This window comes from Lolium rigidum, chromosome 6, assembly GCF_022539505.1.
Source record: "Lolium rigidum isolate FL_2022 chromosome 6, APGP_CSIRO_Lrig_0.1, whole genome shotgun sequence".
In the NCBI taxonomy this organism is placed as follows: Eukaryota; Viridiplantae; Streptophyta; class Magnoliopsida; order Poales; family Poaceae; genus Lolium; species Lolium rigidum.
The window spans coordinates 154,387,312-154,402,039 of NC_061513.1; the positions used below are offsets into that span (position 1 = coordinate 154,387,312).

At 42.3% G+C, this 14,728-nt stretch overlaps 1 protein-coding gene and 1 long non-coding RNA gene across 4 annotated transcripts; both read left to right on the forward strand.

Moving 5' to 3' along the window:
• Positions 1-8,643: 8,643 nt before the first annotated feature.
• LOC124668043 lies at positions 8,644-9,963 on the forward strand. The gene is made up of 3 exons (XM_047205250.1): positions 8,644-8,835; positions 9,526-9,706; positions 9,776-9,963. Exons 1-3 carry the CDS (start codon positions 8,747-8,749, stop codon positions 9,851-9,853), a joined length of 348 nt encoding a protein of 115 aa, XP_047061206.1. The 5' UTR covers positions 8,644-8,746; the 3' UTR covers positions 9,854-9,963.
• A 65-nt stretch (positions 9,964-10,028) lies between these two features.
• LOC124666246 lies at positions 10,029-14,410 on the forward strand. 3 transcript variants are annotated; one of them, XR_006990838.1, is made up of 5 exons: positions 10,029-12,415; positions 12,542-13,248; positions 13,431-13,503; positions 13,644-13,716; positions 14,011-14,410. It is a non-coding gene; the product is annotated as an uncharacterized LOC124666246 (long non-coding RNA). The 3 variants fall into 3 exon arrangements; XR_006990837.1 differs by having other exon boundaries at positions 13,431-13,495; XR_006990839.1 differs by having other exon boundaries at positions 12,552-13,248; positions 13,431-13,495.
• Positions 14,411-14,728: the final 318 nt, after the last annotated feature.

Sequence of the window (14,728 nt, forward strand, 5' to 3'; positions counted from 1 at the left end):
AAAATACTATTCATACTATGTTCATGATAATTAGTTCATGTTTTAATCTAATTACTAATAACTCCCACTTAATACAACATCCCTCATAGTTGTTTAGTGGCACACGATCCATATCCACTACACCAAAACCGATCATCACGTGAGATGATGTAGCTTCAATGGTGAACATCAACATGTTGATCATATCATCCATATGACTCGTGTTCAACCTTTCGGTTTCCTGTGTTCCGACGCCATGTCTGTACATGCTAGGCTCGTCAAGCAAACCCAAGTATTTCCGCGTGTGCAACATGGCTTACACCCGTTGTATGTGAACGTAGAATATATCACATCCAATCATCACGAGATGCTTCAAAACGATGAACTGTAGCAACGGTACATACGAGGGGAGAACACTTTATTATCTTGATATTATTGTGAGGGATCATCTTATAATGCTACCGTCGCGATCTAAGCAAGATAAGATGCATAAAGGATTAACATCACATGCAATTCATAATGTGATATGATATGGCCCTTTTATCTCGCGCCTTTGATCTTCATCTCCAAAGCACGGGCATGATCTCCATCATCGTCGGCGGTGCGTCAAGGTCTATGGCACCGTCTTCATGGTTGTTCACCACATGTAGCAACTATTACAACTACTTTGAAAAAGTACTACTACATGAAATATAAAGACAACCATAAGGCTCCTGCCGGTTGCCACAATACAATAATGATCATCTCATACATATTCATTATCACATCATGGCCATATCACATCACCAAACCCTGCAAAAACAAGTTAGACGCCTCTAATTTGGTTTGCATATTTTACGTGGTTTAGGGTTTTCGAGTGAGATCCAATCTACCTACGAACATGAACCACAACGGTGATACTAGTGTTGTCAATAGAAATAGTAGATTGAATCTTCACTATGGTGGGAGAGACAGACACCCGCAAAGCCACTTATGCAATACAAGTTGCATGTCAAGCGTAGAGCAAGTCTCATGAAACGCGGTCATGCAAAGTTAGCCCGGGCCGCTTCATCCCACCATCCCGCAAGATGCAAAGTACACTAACTAAAAATAACAAAAGCATCAACGCCCAGAAAAATCATTGTGTTCTACTCGTGCAACCAATCTATGCATAGACACAGCTCTGATACCACTGATGGGATTCGTAGCATAGAAAACAAAAAATTTCCTACCGCAAGAACGAATAACAAGCCAAGATATAATCTAGTAGATGGTAGCAACGAGGTGAAGATCAACACACCCTCGAAGATCGCTAAGCGTTAAGGAGATAAATCTCGTGGTGGATGTAGTCGATCACTTACCGCTTTCAAAAGCGCGTAGAAGATCTTGACGGTGCCACAATCGGGCAGCACCTCCGCACTTGGTCACACGTACGGTGTTGATGACGATGTCCTTCTCCCCGTTCCAGTGGGCAGCGGATGTAGTAGATCCTCCTCGAAATCCCGACAGCACGACGGCGTGGTGTCGGTGGTGGTGGAGATCTCCGGCAGGGCTTCGCCTAAGCACTACGAGAGAATCGGGAGGAGGGAGGTGGCTAGGGTTTGGGGAGAGGGGGCACTTGGGGCGCCGGCCTTGATGCCCTTGGGTGGTGCGGCTGGTGTGGTGGCCGGCCCCCTCCCTCTCTCCCTCATTATATAGGTGGAACCCCAAGGGTTAGCCCAATGATTCGAATAAGAGTCCAACTAAAAAACTTACCAAAGGGTGAAACCTAGGGGGAGTGGGACTCCCTCCTTTCCTTCTTCCTTGGTCGGCCAAGGTGGTGGAGTCCACCATGGACTCCACCTTCCCTCTTGGTTGGCTGGTTAGGGTTGGTGGAGTCCATCCGGAACTCCACCTTCCATGGTGATTTCTTCCCAGGGCCGGCCCTGACCCATGACAGCCATGGGCTGCTGCCTAGGGCCCAGGCCAGGAGGGGGCCCAAGAACGGATCTTCTCTTTACTATGACTGGAAAAATAAGTTTGTTCGGAACCGAAGTGAGACAGCAAATCAGGGCCTGCAGCTAATCCTTGATCGGTCCAACTCCCATAGTCATCGGGAGTCTTCACCAGGGCACGAATTTCCTGCGCATTTAACTAATCGGCAGCCTGGTCGCATGAGTGTTCGACCTGATAGGTCCAACTCCCTGCGTGTGATGTGTGATGTTTCCTTTAGTCAAGGAACGATTGAACGAATCGATGACCCATCTCCTTGTGTTTGGCTAGCTATCTGGGTTGTAGCGGGTAGTAACTTATAGTGGTGGAGCTAGCATGTAACAATTGGGTTCAAGTGAACCCAATAAATCTGTGCTAATCTAGACTAAATTGCTACTTAGTACTGTTTCTCACTTAGTTAGACATCATAGTTATGTAGAGTTGAACCCATTGACTTATTTTGCGGGCTTCGCCCCTGGTAACTTATATGTGGTTTTATGCATCATGTCATTTATTATGTTGTAGACTCATCTTGTCTTGGGGTGTGTGATGTTATGGTAACATAGCTAGTTACCATCTCATTCTTTTTTTCATTTATTCTCGTGGCTTGTGTGATGTTACTACCTATGTTACTCCCACTATGAGTAGTCTTAGTGACCGCGTGACGACGTGACCGATCGGTCCAACTACATGCCTTGCTGCCTCGATCGATCGCTACTTCCTGTGTTTTCGGTCTTCCTCATTTAGGCGTTTTGCCGATTGCTTCGTCGTCTGCTGGTTGGAAACTTTTGCTACCATTCTACCCCTCTGATAAATCTAATTTCTCGTCTAATTCATCACTTATTCTTTTAATTAGGATTCTAATATGATATAAATTTCTTCACCATTATAGGTGTCATAATGCCAAAACTATGTTACAAGACAGACTGAATGGCTCGGCTACATGTTGTTTGAGAAGGATATCTTACAAAACATTGATCTTTAAATTGTTCTTAATGATTTTGCATCTAGGAACGCACGAAAAAGCTTTTTTTGTGAAGCATTGAAGTGTAATTGTCCATGGAGTAATTGTAATTTGGTTTTCTATTTGAGCTAATTAAACTCCTAGAAAATACTTGTTATATTTTTACCATTTTATTACTATTATTTCTATCTTAAATATGCATATATATATATATATATATATATATATATATATATATATATATATATATATATATATAGGAAAAATACTTCCTACTCCTGGGTGTAACTACACCCATGTCTCATATACTACCATACGGAAGTATGTACCATACTTTATCGGTTTGAGTATGTTCTTACACTATATCTAAGATATTCTAAACCAAGTTTGGTGAAAAGAATGGAAGTGGGCATGTAGTTTGCACTATATAGCCGAAATACATGCATATGTATACGTAAAAATGAGTCTACGTAAAAAAATGTACATACTGCCTACAAAGTATTATATATACTACCAAAATAGTCTAATATACTTCATACTACATGTACATACTCTCCGGTATGATAGATACTCTCTAGATTATGAGAAACACGCGTGGGTGTAACTACACCCGGTGTAGTATGAATATGTCCTATATATATATATATATATATATATATATATATATATATATATATATATATATATATATAATATATATTCTGAAACCGGTGCTCAGAATATTATTCTGAGCACCAACCAGCCCTATAAGACAGCGATGTGGTGGGGACGAAGTAAAAAAAGTCAAACCAAAATTCTCTCGAATCATCTCCCACCTACCTCACAGGATTCCGCCGGCCACCACGCAACCCCGCCAGCCGCCGGCCACGCGCCCTCCCGAACCACCGCCGGCCACGCGTTACCCTCATCGCCGCCCTCGGCCACGCTCTTCCCGAGCCGCCGCCGGCAACGCCCCCGCTTCGCATCGCCCCGGCTGGCCCAATCGCCACCTCCCCTGGTTTGCCCCGGTGCCGCTGCCCCCGGGTGGCCTCACCGCCGCTGCACCCTGGTGCTAGCGCCGTCTGTGCGCCGCTCCGGCGACCGACGCTTTCCTCCCGCAGCTCCTCTTCGCCGGATACGCGCTGCCGGCCCAAGTTACAGCTCCACGTCTCCAGCGCGGGCGCCCCCAACCCTGGTACATCGCCGGTCAGCCCACCTCCAATCCCCTTGGCTTCGGCCACCGCGTTCCTTGGCGCCGATGGCCGCGTCCATGGCCCGCGACCTTCCTCCCACATCTGCCGTGGACATCCTCCACTACATCTGGCCATCCTCCTTGCACGTTGCACCTCCCCCATTTTCCAGACCGCGGCATCAAGCATCATTCGTTCAATTTTTAATTTGATGTTGTGTGACAATGTTCGATGGCATATCGTCCGTGTGAAGTTTGATTTGCAGGTAAATTTGTAGAAAATAATTGTTGGGCAGTGCAGATGATTGAAACTAATACGTTTACTGCTCCTAACTGGGAAGTCCAAAAGAAACGCTTTGTGCTGTTGTGCGATCTTGCCCTGTAAAAATAAAAGCTGTAAAACCTGGTGACCCTGCTCCGCCTCCCGCCACTCACACCCGCACGCAGCTTCTCCCTCCCCTGCGCTCCTCGGGTGCTGCCATCAGAGAAAGGGCACCCTGTTGTAAGAGGAAATCCACTTTTGGAGCGGGGCAGCAAATCGTTTTATTTTGTGAAAGCCGAAATTAATTTTTTTATTATTTCGAAATAAATCATAGCAGTACATTTGTACGAAGATTTATACCCGGCAACACACTTTTGACATCGAGAAAACAAAAGACAAACGATCTTCAAATAATAGTGTGCAAAAAATAAGGTAGAGGCCATATTTATTTTCATTTTATTATTATTGATACATATGCCTTCTTTAATTATCACCTTGTCATCCTGAAATGCTGAAAAATAAAAATAATAATGTTATGGCATATGCTTCAAAAAAAAGGCACAGAAGTATGAGTATATGCTGCCGATAAGTACAAGCTCATAACACCTAGAAGTCCAAGCAAAAAAAAGTTAAAATTTATCAGGAAAGTGCACATATGTAGCACCTGGCAGTACAAACGAGTAGTAACGGGAAGTACAATTAAGACATTCATTAATTGTCACTATGTCATCCTAAAAAAACCAAAAATAAAAATAATAACATTACGACATATGCTTCACAGAAAAATAGGCACGGAAGTACGAGTATATGGTTGCGACAAGTACAAAAAAATAACTCGGTCCCTTCCCCACCTCGCGCACGACACCCTCCTCCCCTCTCCCCTCGACCCACTCATCCCCGACCTCCCTCGATCCCAACTCCCCCGCAGTCTTGGATGTGCTTCCGCCGCCGCCTCGTGAAGGTCCACCGCCGCCCCCAAGCGGTAATTACATGAATTAAAAGTGTTCAAAGAAAATACTCCCACATAAGTCCACATAGCAAAAAAAAATCCCATCACCCTTAAAGAAGTTCATATACTTGACAATGAGAAGTACAACCATTCGACACGAGCAATACACCCACTTAATATAGGAAGTACAAGAAATCCGACAAAGTCCAAATGTTGGAAAAACAAAATAATCCCGTCATCTGCGAGGAAGTACGAGCAGTGATTCCGAGAAGTACATGCGGCGACAACAGGAAGTACAAGCGGTAATTTACATGAATTAAAAGTGTTCAAAGAAAATACTCCCACATAAGTCCACATGGCAAAAAACAATAATAATCCCATCACCCTTAAATAAGTTCATATACTTGACAATGAGAAGTAGAACCATTCGACACGAGCAATACACCCACTTAATATAGGAAGTACAAGAAACCCGGCGAAATCAAAATGTAGAAAAATAAAATAATCATGTCATCTGCGAGGAAGTACGAGCAGTGATTACGAGAAGTACATGCGGAGACAACAGGAAGTACAAGCGGTAATTACATGAATTAAAAGTGTTCAAAGAAAATACTCCCACATAAGTCCACATAGCAAAAAACAATAATAATCCCATCACCCTTAAAAAAGTTCCTATACTTGACAATGAGAAGTACAACCATTCGACATGAGCAATACACCCACTTAATATAGGAAGTACAAGAAACCCGACAAAGTCCAAATGTAGAAAAATTAAAATAATCCTGTCATCTGCGAGGAAGTACGAGCAGTGATTCCGAGAAGTACAAGCGGAGACAACAGGAAGTACAAGCGGTAATTTACATGAATTAAAAGTGTTCAAAGAAAATACTCCCACATAAGTCCACATAGAAAAAAACAATAATAATCCCATCACCCTTAAATAAGTTCATATACTTGACAATGAGAAGTACAACCATTCGACACGAGCAATACACCCACTTAATATAGGAAGTACAAGAAACCCGGCGAAATCAAAATGTAGAAAAATAAAATAATCTCGTCATCTGCGAGGAAGTACGAGCAGTGATTACGAGAAGTACATGCGGAGACAACAGGAAGTACAAGCGGTAATTACATGAATTAAAAGTGTTAAAAGAAAATACTCCCACATAAGTCCATAGCAAAAAACAATAATAATCCCATCACCCTTAAAAAAGTTCATATACTTGACAATGAGAAGTACAACCATTCGACAGGAGCAATACACCCACTTAATATAGGAAGTACAAGAAACCCGACAAAGTCCAAATGTAGAAAAAATAAAATAATCCTGTCATCTGCGAGGAAGTACGAGCAGTGATTCCGAGAAGTACATGCGGAGACAACAGGAAGTACAATCGGTAATTACATGAAGAAAATACCCCCACATAGGTTCACATAGCAACGTTGTGAAGTTCAAATATTAAGATACAGGAAGTGCATAATCTCTTAAATAGAATATGGGGGCAATATAAAATTATCATTTCAAAGCACACATGATAGTTTGTGTAAAACACACTAGTATCAAAATATTTCCAGGAAGTACAACCACGAAGGACAAGAAGTACATGGACATGTCGCGGGAAGTTCAGATTCACATGCGTGTGATGAGCATTTTGGGTGGTTGTGGACCTCAAACGGACACCGTATGAGAAACTTATAGTCATTTTACTAAACACTTTCGTGAAACAGCGCTGAGAAGTACAACCACATTTCCCAAGAAGTGCAAGTTCGTGTCGAGGGAAGTTCAATGCTCTTTTTTTACGGGGCGGAAATCTATTGTGCAAATCTCATCGATTTGATCACCAAACACTTCAATCATTGTCACCAAAAGCTTTATATGATAGAGTATATGTCTAATTTCATTACCTACAACATTTTACAACAAATAAATGGGTCTAATCCACCAAATTCAAATCGTTATCCCACAAAATATACCGGAAACATGATTTCAAAACTTCTAAAATTACTTTTAAATCGTTTGGATTTGGCAAAAATGGTACATACAAAAAAGATGCGCCATTTTGACCCCTTTCCAACCGTATATCATTTGCATCGTTTAAATATGCCACATGGAAATCGCGGGGAAAATCATTCGGTGCCCGTCACATAAAATGGGTGGACAGTAATTCGAGTTGTTCTCTTAAACCGTAAGGAATTAGAGAAAACAATTGGAATAAGAAAGTTGCGCCTAGTCCATAACTTTCCAATGCCATATCATTTGGATCACTCCGATATACGGTTGAAACAAATCATCCAAATTACCGTCCGCTCGTTTTTTTGAGTACGTCCGAATTTCGGTATTTTCAAAATTGTTCAAAAACTGTGAGGATTTTGAAAAAACATAAAACATGAAAAAGTTGCGCAATTTCATTATCTATCTAACGGTATATCATTTGGATATTTTCGATAAGCGATTCGAAAATCAAACTAAAAGTTTGTTTTCTGGCCATATAGAAGCATTTTCGTATTTTTAAAATTAAATTTAAACCGTGCATAATCTGCGAAAGTTTTGAACATGAAAAAGTTACGATTTTTCATTATCTATCCAACGGTATATCATTTGCACATTTCCGCCAAATGGTTGAGAAAATCGTAGTATAATCAGTTGCTTTCAAGAAAATGGGAAGTTGAGGTAAGTTCCGACAGAAAGGTGAACCCTCTTATCCAGGAAGTACAACCTTGTGTCTAGAGAAGTTCAAGTCGGTGCTCAGAATATTATTCTGCAACCGGTTGCAGAATAGTGCTGGTATATATATATATATATATAGAGCCCAACTATTCTCGAACCCCCTTAAGAGGGGTTCTAGAATAGCTATTCTCGAACCCTGGTTGCTAACCACCTCCCGACCCATTCGGTCCGAGGAAACCCACCGACGCCAACCTGCACTTCTCCTCTATCTGAACTCCCGACAGGAAACCACGCAGGCCCGCCCCAACTCCCGCCCGGCCTTCTTCCCGGCGGCCGGCCCCAGCTCCCGCCCGGCCTTCTTCCCGGCGGCCGGCCCCAGCTCCCGCCCGGCCTTCTTCCCGGCGGCCGGCCCCAGATCCCGTCCGGCCTTCTTCCCGGCGGCAGCACCGAATTCCTACCCCACCTTCTTCCTCGGCGGCAGCACTCATCCCAGCGCCCGCCTACTTCCCCGGCCGTAGATCCCCACCTCCCGCACCCGAAAATACCGAGGCGCCCCCGTACTGCCCCCATCCTCCACCAATCCCTCGCTCGAATCCCACCTCCGCCGGCGCCGCCTCCCGTGAACCTACCAGCCCGGCGGCACCCATCCTCCCAGCTCGCGCGCCGCCGAATCCCCTCCCCTGCAGCGCTTGAGCGGCCCATCACATCCCCTGCAGCTCGCACGCCACCGCTCTGATCCCCTGCACCTGGCGCGCCGCCCTCCCCTTCCTTGCAGCTCACGAGGAGCCCTTCCCCTGCAGACCATGCCGACCCTCGCCGCACACACCAAGCCATCGCAGCAAGACGGCAGCAGCGCTCCACGTCTACGGTCTTCTCCCTCGGTTCCCTCCAGGCAAGTCATCCTCCACCAATCCCGTCACCATCCTTACTCGCCGCGGTTTGCGTGTACCTACTCGCCGGCTCTGCAGGAGCGGCATGAATCGGCGGCTGATACGCTGCTGTCCCGCGCCCGGACGAGGAAAACAAGCACCCCTTTTAGGATTATAGGAAACAAGCAAGCGTTTCGGCGTTTGTTTGCTTAGATCAGGCAGCTGTAGTAGTGTCTACCCGTTGTTATGCGAGCAAGATTTCTCCGTGATTTAGGCCTTCAGCTTGACTTCAGGCGCTCCGCTGGCGGTTTCCCACAAAAAATTCATATAGTCGCCTGCCTGTCATATATTTCTTGTACTGTAGCTTTTTAATTGGAAATTTCAAGTTGCACCTGATACATGACATCCATCATGTCTTCCTCCTTGTCCCAACTTGCAGAAATTCGTATTGCCGCGACCAAAATTGGTGTGCTTGAAATACACGGTAGACTTGAAATGGCCGGTTTTTTTTGTTCTTTGGAATTTCAGTAGGTTCAGAGAAGAACGTAACCACACTGCAAGGTTCCAATCTCCTCTGCCGACAGTACCTTCATGGGAGAACATAGTTGCTAGTTCTGGAATTGCAATATGCATATGAACTGGAGATTAATCTCGTCTCTAAGAGTATACTCGTGACTAACGCAGAGTGATGTGTTTCCTCCCTCTTGGTGCAGACTCGCTACTGCTGAGATGGCCAGCACGGGAGCCCCGACCCCTGTGCAGGCATCTGTGTGCTCGATCGTGAAGGAAGCGCCAGTCCCTGCTGCTGCCTACTCGAAGCCTGTGGATTACCCTGTATCAGTTTACCCTCACCCTTCAGGCTCTGCTTCAAGCTTCCGAGAGGAACGGCATCAAGTAGACTACCCCTCCCCTGCACTTCTTTAATTCCGGGTCTGAACTCGCTTAGCACATTGGGTTGCACAGTTGCAGATGGATAATCAAGCTCGATCAGGCGTAGAGCACAGATCATCAGGCCGCTCAGGTAGTTTCTTCCAACACTGATTCCCCTCTTCTAAGCTGCTGGTACTGAAAATAGGTCTGCTGCACTAACTGAACTGACGTGTTGCTGCTTCTGAGAATCTGCTTGTTGGGCAATTTTTCTTGTACTGAAACTGCCCCTGCAATGTGTGTGAGAGATAATTTTTTCATGGACTTCTGTAGCATTTATTTCAATGCATAGATAAACAATTTGGACAACAAAAGATGATTGTTGTGTGCGATAGCTTATATTTGAAGAAGTACTATAATTGCGATATAGAAGGAAAAAAGAAGTTCATATTGTTCAAATGGCAAGTTCGTATTTTATTTTCAATGAGTTCTTTTTCTCTGCTTTGTGGTTTAAAGAAACGAAGAAGGCGTGGAAGTTAAACTTTATTTTCCTGATAGGTTCAGTTTGTCTCTTATGCTTGTGAATTTGAGTAGATGTTGCACTCCAGTGATATGATCGGTAAACGTAAACTCTCAATGATATGCCAAAATCTGTATTTGGAGGTTTACTCTTGTGTCCTTGAGAAGTTCATTATTGGCGTTTTGGTTTGATAAAAGAAGCTGAAAATTTTGCTACTGTATAAAATATAGAAATCCATTTGCTACTGTGTGAGATGTTTACGTTATTATGTTGATAAAGTTCAATTCGTCTACATGGAATTTTTATTTGCTGGAAGTTAACTTATTTTTTACCGGGGAATCCACTTTGTCAGTGTTGGGAGTCGACTTTCTACTTCCTGGTACAACCACTTCGTTAGTGATGGGAGTTTAGTTTAGTGTTTATTGTGAAATTCAGTTACAGTTCATGAACATGAATATTCACAGTTGGGAGTTCCTTTTATATCTTCCGGGAGTTTATTTATCTTTCCCACTATTTCAGTCTGAAAGCACACCACAAAAATTAAATTCAAACAAAAAATACAAAAGTGTGTCTGCAGCTATGAAGTTTACTATTATTGTTTTGAGAAGTCCAGTGTGATAAAAATGCAACAGTTCTCCTAGAGGAAAAGAAAACAGGAGTTCACTATTCAGGTTACATCGGTTTGCTATGTAAAATCACAGAAGTTTGGTAGATAAAATTAGAGGTACACTTTGTCCTACACGCAGAATTCACATTTTTTCTCAGAAAAGTATATAATGTTATATGAAGTTCACTTTGTCCATGTGATAAATTCAGTACATTTACTAGGAATTTTAATTCGTCCACGTCAAAAAGTTCATTTGTTCATACTAAATAGTCAGATAAAAAACAGAAACTAACTCTTCAATTTGTAAAAACAAAAAATCTTTCTGAAGTTCACTTTGGTTATATTTCAAGTTCACTCTGGTCTATGTGAGTTTATGTTGCATGCTAATTTTACCTTAATCACTAGCAACCTGAAAGGGTACTACATTTCATTTCCATGTGAACTCTCTCGTGTGCATATTTTATGATCCAACCATCACCAATGAAATAGCTCTCTCTTCTTATTTCTATGAATCTGCATAGTTTATGAAGCATGTAAAGTCCCTGTGGTTTGATTTTAACGTTTACATGCTTACATACAATCCAAATCACCCATTTTAAAGAAGTTGAACTATTATGATTAAAATTTCAAAATTAGCTATTCATATTGGATTATATAATTGTGCAGACATGGATCTTCAAAAGGACATGCTCTCATATTGAATATTATTTTGAATTCGCATTGGTGTTTGAACTTATGAGCATGATAGAAGATTCTGGATAACTTTCTTGAACTTTTTACAGTGTACTTCTTAGCGAGGTTTTCTGAACTCTTTGAAATGCATAAGTGGAGATTTAATGCTATGTATTTTCTTGTTCTAATTGATTTGCTGGTTAGTTGGTACTTTTGTTCATAACCATGGAGATATTTTAGAAGTTCGGAATTTTTAAAAGCCGAAGTCCAGTTCTACTCTTTTCTTTTTCAGATAGTTCATTTTGTCATGCACCAGTGCTGTCGTCTCACAGTAACACAGGCTGAGCAGGTAGAGGTCAGTGCAGTTCAGACATAAAAGTCGAGCAGTTCAGACATGGTAGCATGCATTATCAAGTGATGGATCAATGTCTTTTTTCCCTACTTCCTTGCCTATTATGTGCAGCTTGCTAATGCAGTCTTAAAGGAGTACGTTGATCAGTATAAGGTTTAATAATATATTACCTATATGGATGTGAAATGTTTATTTATTCAATTATACATTGAAATCAACAAAAAAATAATCACAAGGCAGTTCACATCGTTGAAAAATAGGCAGTACGCTCATCCTATTTTGGTAGTTCATTATATAAAATAACAAAAGTTCACTATTTCTATGAGAAGTTCATTTATTACTACAAAGGTGGTTCACTTTGTTGATATAAGTATCAATTCATCATGCTGAAGTTCCCTTCTTAAAAATACAGAATGATTTTGCTACTGCCCCCTTAGTCTCCTACATGAATCTGCATAAGTTGTTATCTCGTGTTGGGTCAAAATATTTCTTTTCTTACTACCTTCACTACTATTTGCAACTTGCTAATACAGAGGAGTACACTGATTGGCGATTTTCTGGGAAACTAGGAGAGATACTGATAAGGTAACAATTTACGATCCTTGCTACCCCTCTCTCTATATCTACTTAATTGATTCAATTGCCACTGTGATTCATCTTGTTGAAATGGGCATTAGAAGCCCAGTCTACCCATTAACTTTCAACTTGTAGAAGTATCCAGGTGTTCATTCGAGCCTTGCATGGAAGTTCACTTCTTAGTACGCTGACCACCGTCGGGAGGCCACATGTCCCTGCAATGGCAGTCTAGTGTGCGCCTGCGGGGAGTCCACAAGAAGATGGTCGTAGCCGGCAGCCGGCTACAATTCCTGCAAGGACGCCGACCCTGCTCCTAGATTTCTGTGGTCCGCCCAGAGGAACCCTCCAACCAGCTCTCACACGGTATCTCCTCTGAACTCTCGCACCTGATGAATTGTGTATTTTTTATAGCATCGAGCGGCTCACTTGTTAACTTTGAGTAATTCAATTAGGGAAAAAAGGAGTTTGTAGTCCTGTAGAAAAAACAATGTCTGGGGTACACTTGTCTAATTTAAACAGTAAATCTATTTTTGTTTAAAACAGTGCATTTGTTTGTTTACTTGCATGTGAAAGTCAAAATTTATGATGAAGTTCAGTTTTTATTGCCAGGAGAGTTCACTTCATTTGTCAGAGAAGGTTCACTTCATTTTGCAGGTTGTGATTGCTGAATTGAACTGCTCCGCACGCCCTACCACAGCTTACAAGTTCACGGTCGCCTCCCTCAAGAGCCCATCACACTCCGCTGTGCATTCCACCTTGGGCGTCGTCCTGAAGTACACCTTGCGCCCCTTCTCCCGCGCTCGGCTGTGACTCCTCCTAAGCTTCGCTGATAAGTTCATTTGGTACAGCAAAGGGGGTTCACTTTTGTCGATAAAAGTATCAATTCATCATGCTTAAGTTATCTTATACAAAACGATTTGCTCCTGCCCCATTATACTCCTACATGAATCTGCATAAGTGAAGTTGTTATCTTGTGATGGGTCTACATATTTCATTTTCTCACTACCTTCACTACTACTTGCAGCTTCCTAATATGGAGGTGTACATCGATCGACAATTTTCTGGAAAACTAGGAGAGATACTGATAAGGTAACAATGTATGTTCCTTGCTAAATCTCTCTCTCTCTCTCTCTCTCTCTCTCTCTCAAATTGATTGATTCAAAATTTCAAATGTCTTTGTGATTCATCGCATTTCTGAACTTTGGTTAATGTGCGCCTCTGCATCGCCATGCTCCAGCCCAGCGTCATGGGTCTCTCGTCAAGCAGAGCTAAGGCGAAAAGTTACTCGACGGGGACACGACCTGATCCAGGTCAAGCGACACCCACCACCATTTCTGTTATCTTGATCCACTTCTAACTTTTTTTTTATCTTGGTCTAATTCTTCTAACTAGGAGCACTAGCTGGACTTGCCCTGGGTATTTCCTTTTTCTTAAGAAAACTAGTAGTTGGAGTACCTATCTAGCTTCTGGTTTCAAATTGGCAAGTCAAAAGGTGCTTAGCACTACTCGATCTAGATGTAGTTAAGCTAGCTACAGTATGTATGTTGGCATGAACGAGAATCCAACTTTGGCTGTTTTAACTTGGTTGTGTTGTTCTTTTGCAGGTGTAGACTTTGTGATGGATACGTGAGTGTACTCACTTGGCCACCAGGTGCATGTATGTTACTATTGCTAGATTGATTCCCAGGTGATACAATGTAGAGTCGACAGTCGGTTGATCAGGTCAATGCAGGGAGGGAGGCATGATCCGTCCAGGTCAACAAGAGAAATTATGTGCACATGTAGGGCGTAGGCACATGCATCATTGTTTGATCATATATGCAAGTGGATATTGAATGAGTATTGTATCTTCTAGACATGGGGCATGAAATTGCGGTTCAGGAGAACTGGCGTGGGTTGTTTGGCAAGTTTTTTCCCTTTCATTTATATTTTCCTTTTTTGCTATGTATAGACAACAAAAATGGAAATTTATTTTTTCTAACCCAGAAGTTCATTCTTCATTTATATGTTGAATTTTTAAACAGAGAAAGTTCAGTTTTAATTTTGGAGCAGTTCGCTATGTTTATGATACTTGTTGGAGCAGTTCTAACCCATTCTCCTCTCGGTAAAAAAATCTCTAGAGTACAAAAAATCAAGATGTTCATATCTACAAGACTCAGTAGTTCACATCTGCAGAATTTGGATGATCACATACACGTAAAGATGAAAAATTTGGATGATCACATACTCGTTCGCAAAATATTTTCAGAAGTTCACTTGCCACCATCGGAAGTTCACTTACCTCCGTATGAAATTTCACTCCCCTTATAGAAGTTCATGTAT

Excerpts from the sequence above, each read along its gene's own strand:
- LOC124668043 (XM_047205250.1), top strand. The coding sequence starts at position 8,747 with ATGCCGACCCTCGCCGCACACACCAAGCCATCGCAGCAAGACGGCAGC. Across the intron at positions 8,836-9,525 it reads TCTCCCTCGGTTCCCTCCAG|ACTCGCTACTGCTGAGATGG; the intron begins GCAAGTCATCCT and ends CTCTTGGTGCAG. Across the intron at positions 9,707-9,775 it reads TCCGAGAGGAACGGCATCAA|TTGCAGATGGATAATCAAGC; the intron begins GTAGACTACCCC and ends TGGGTTGCACAG.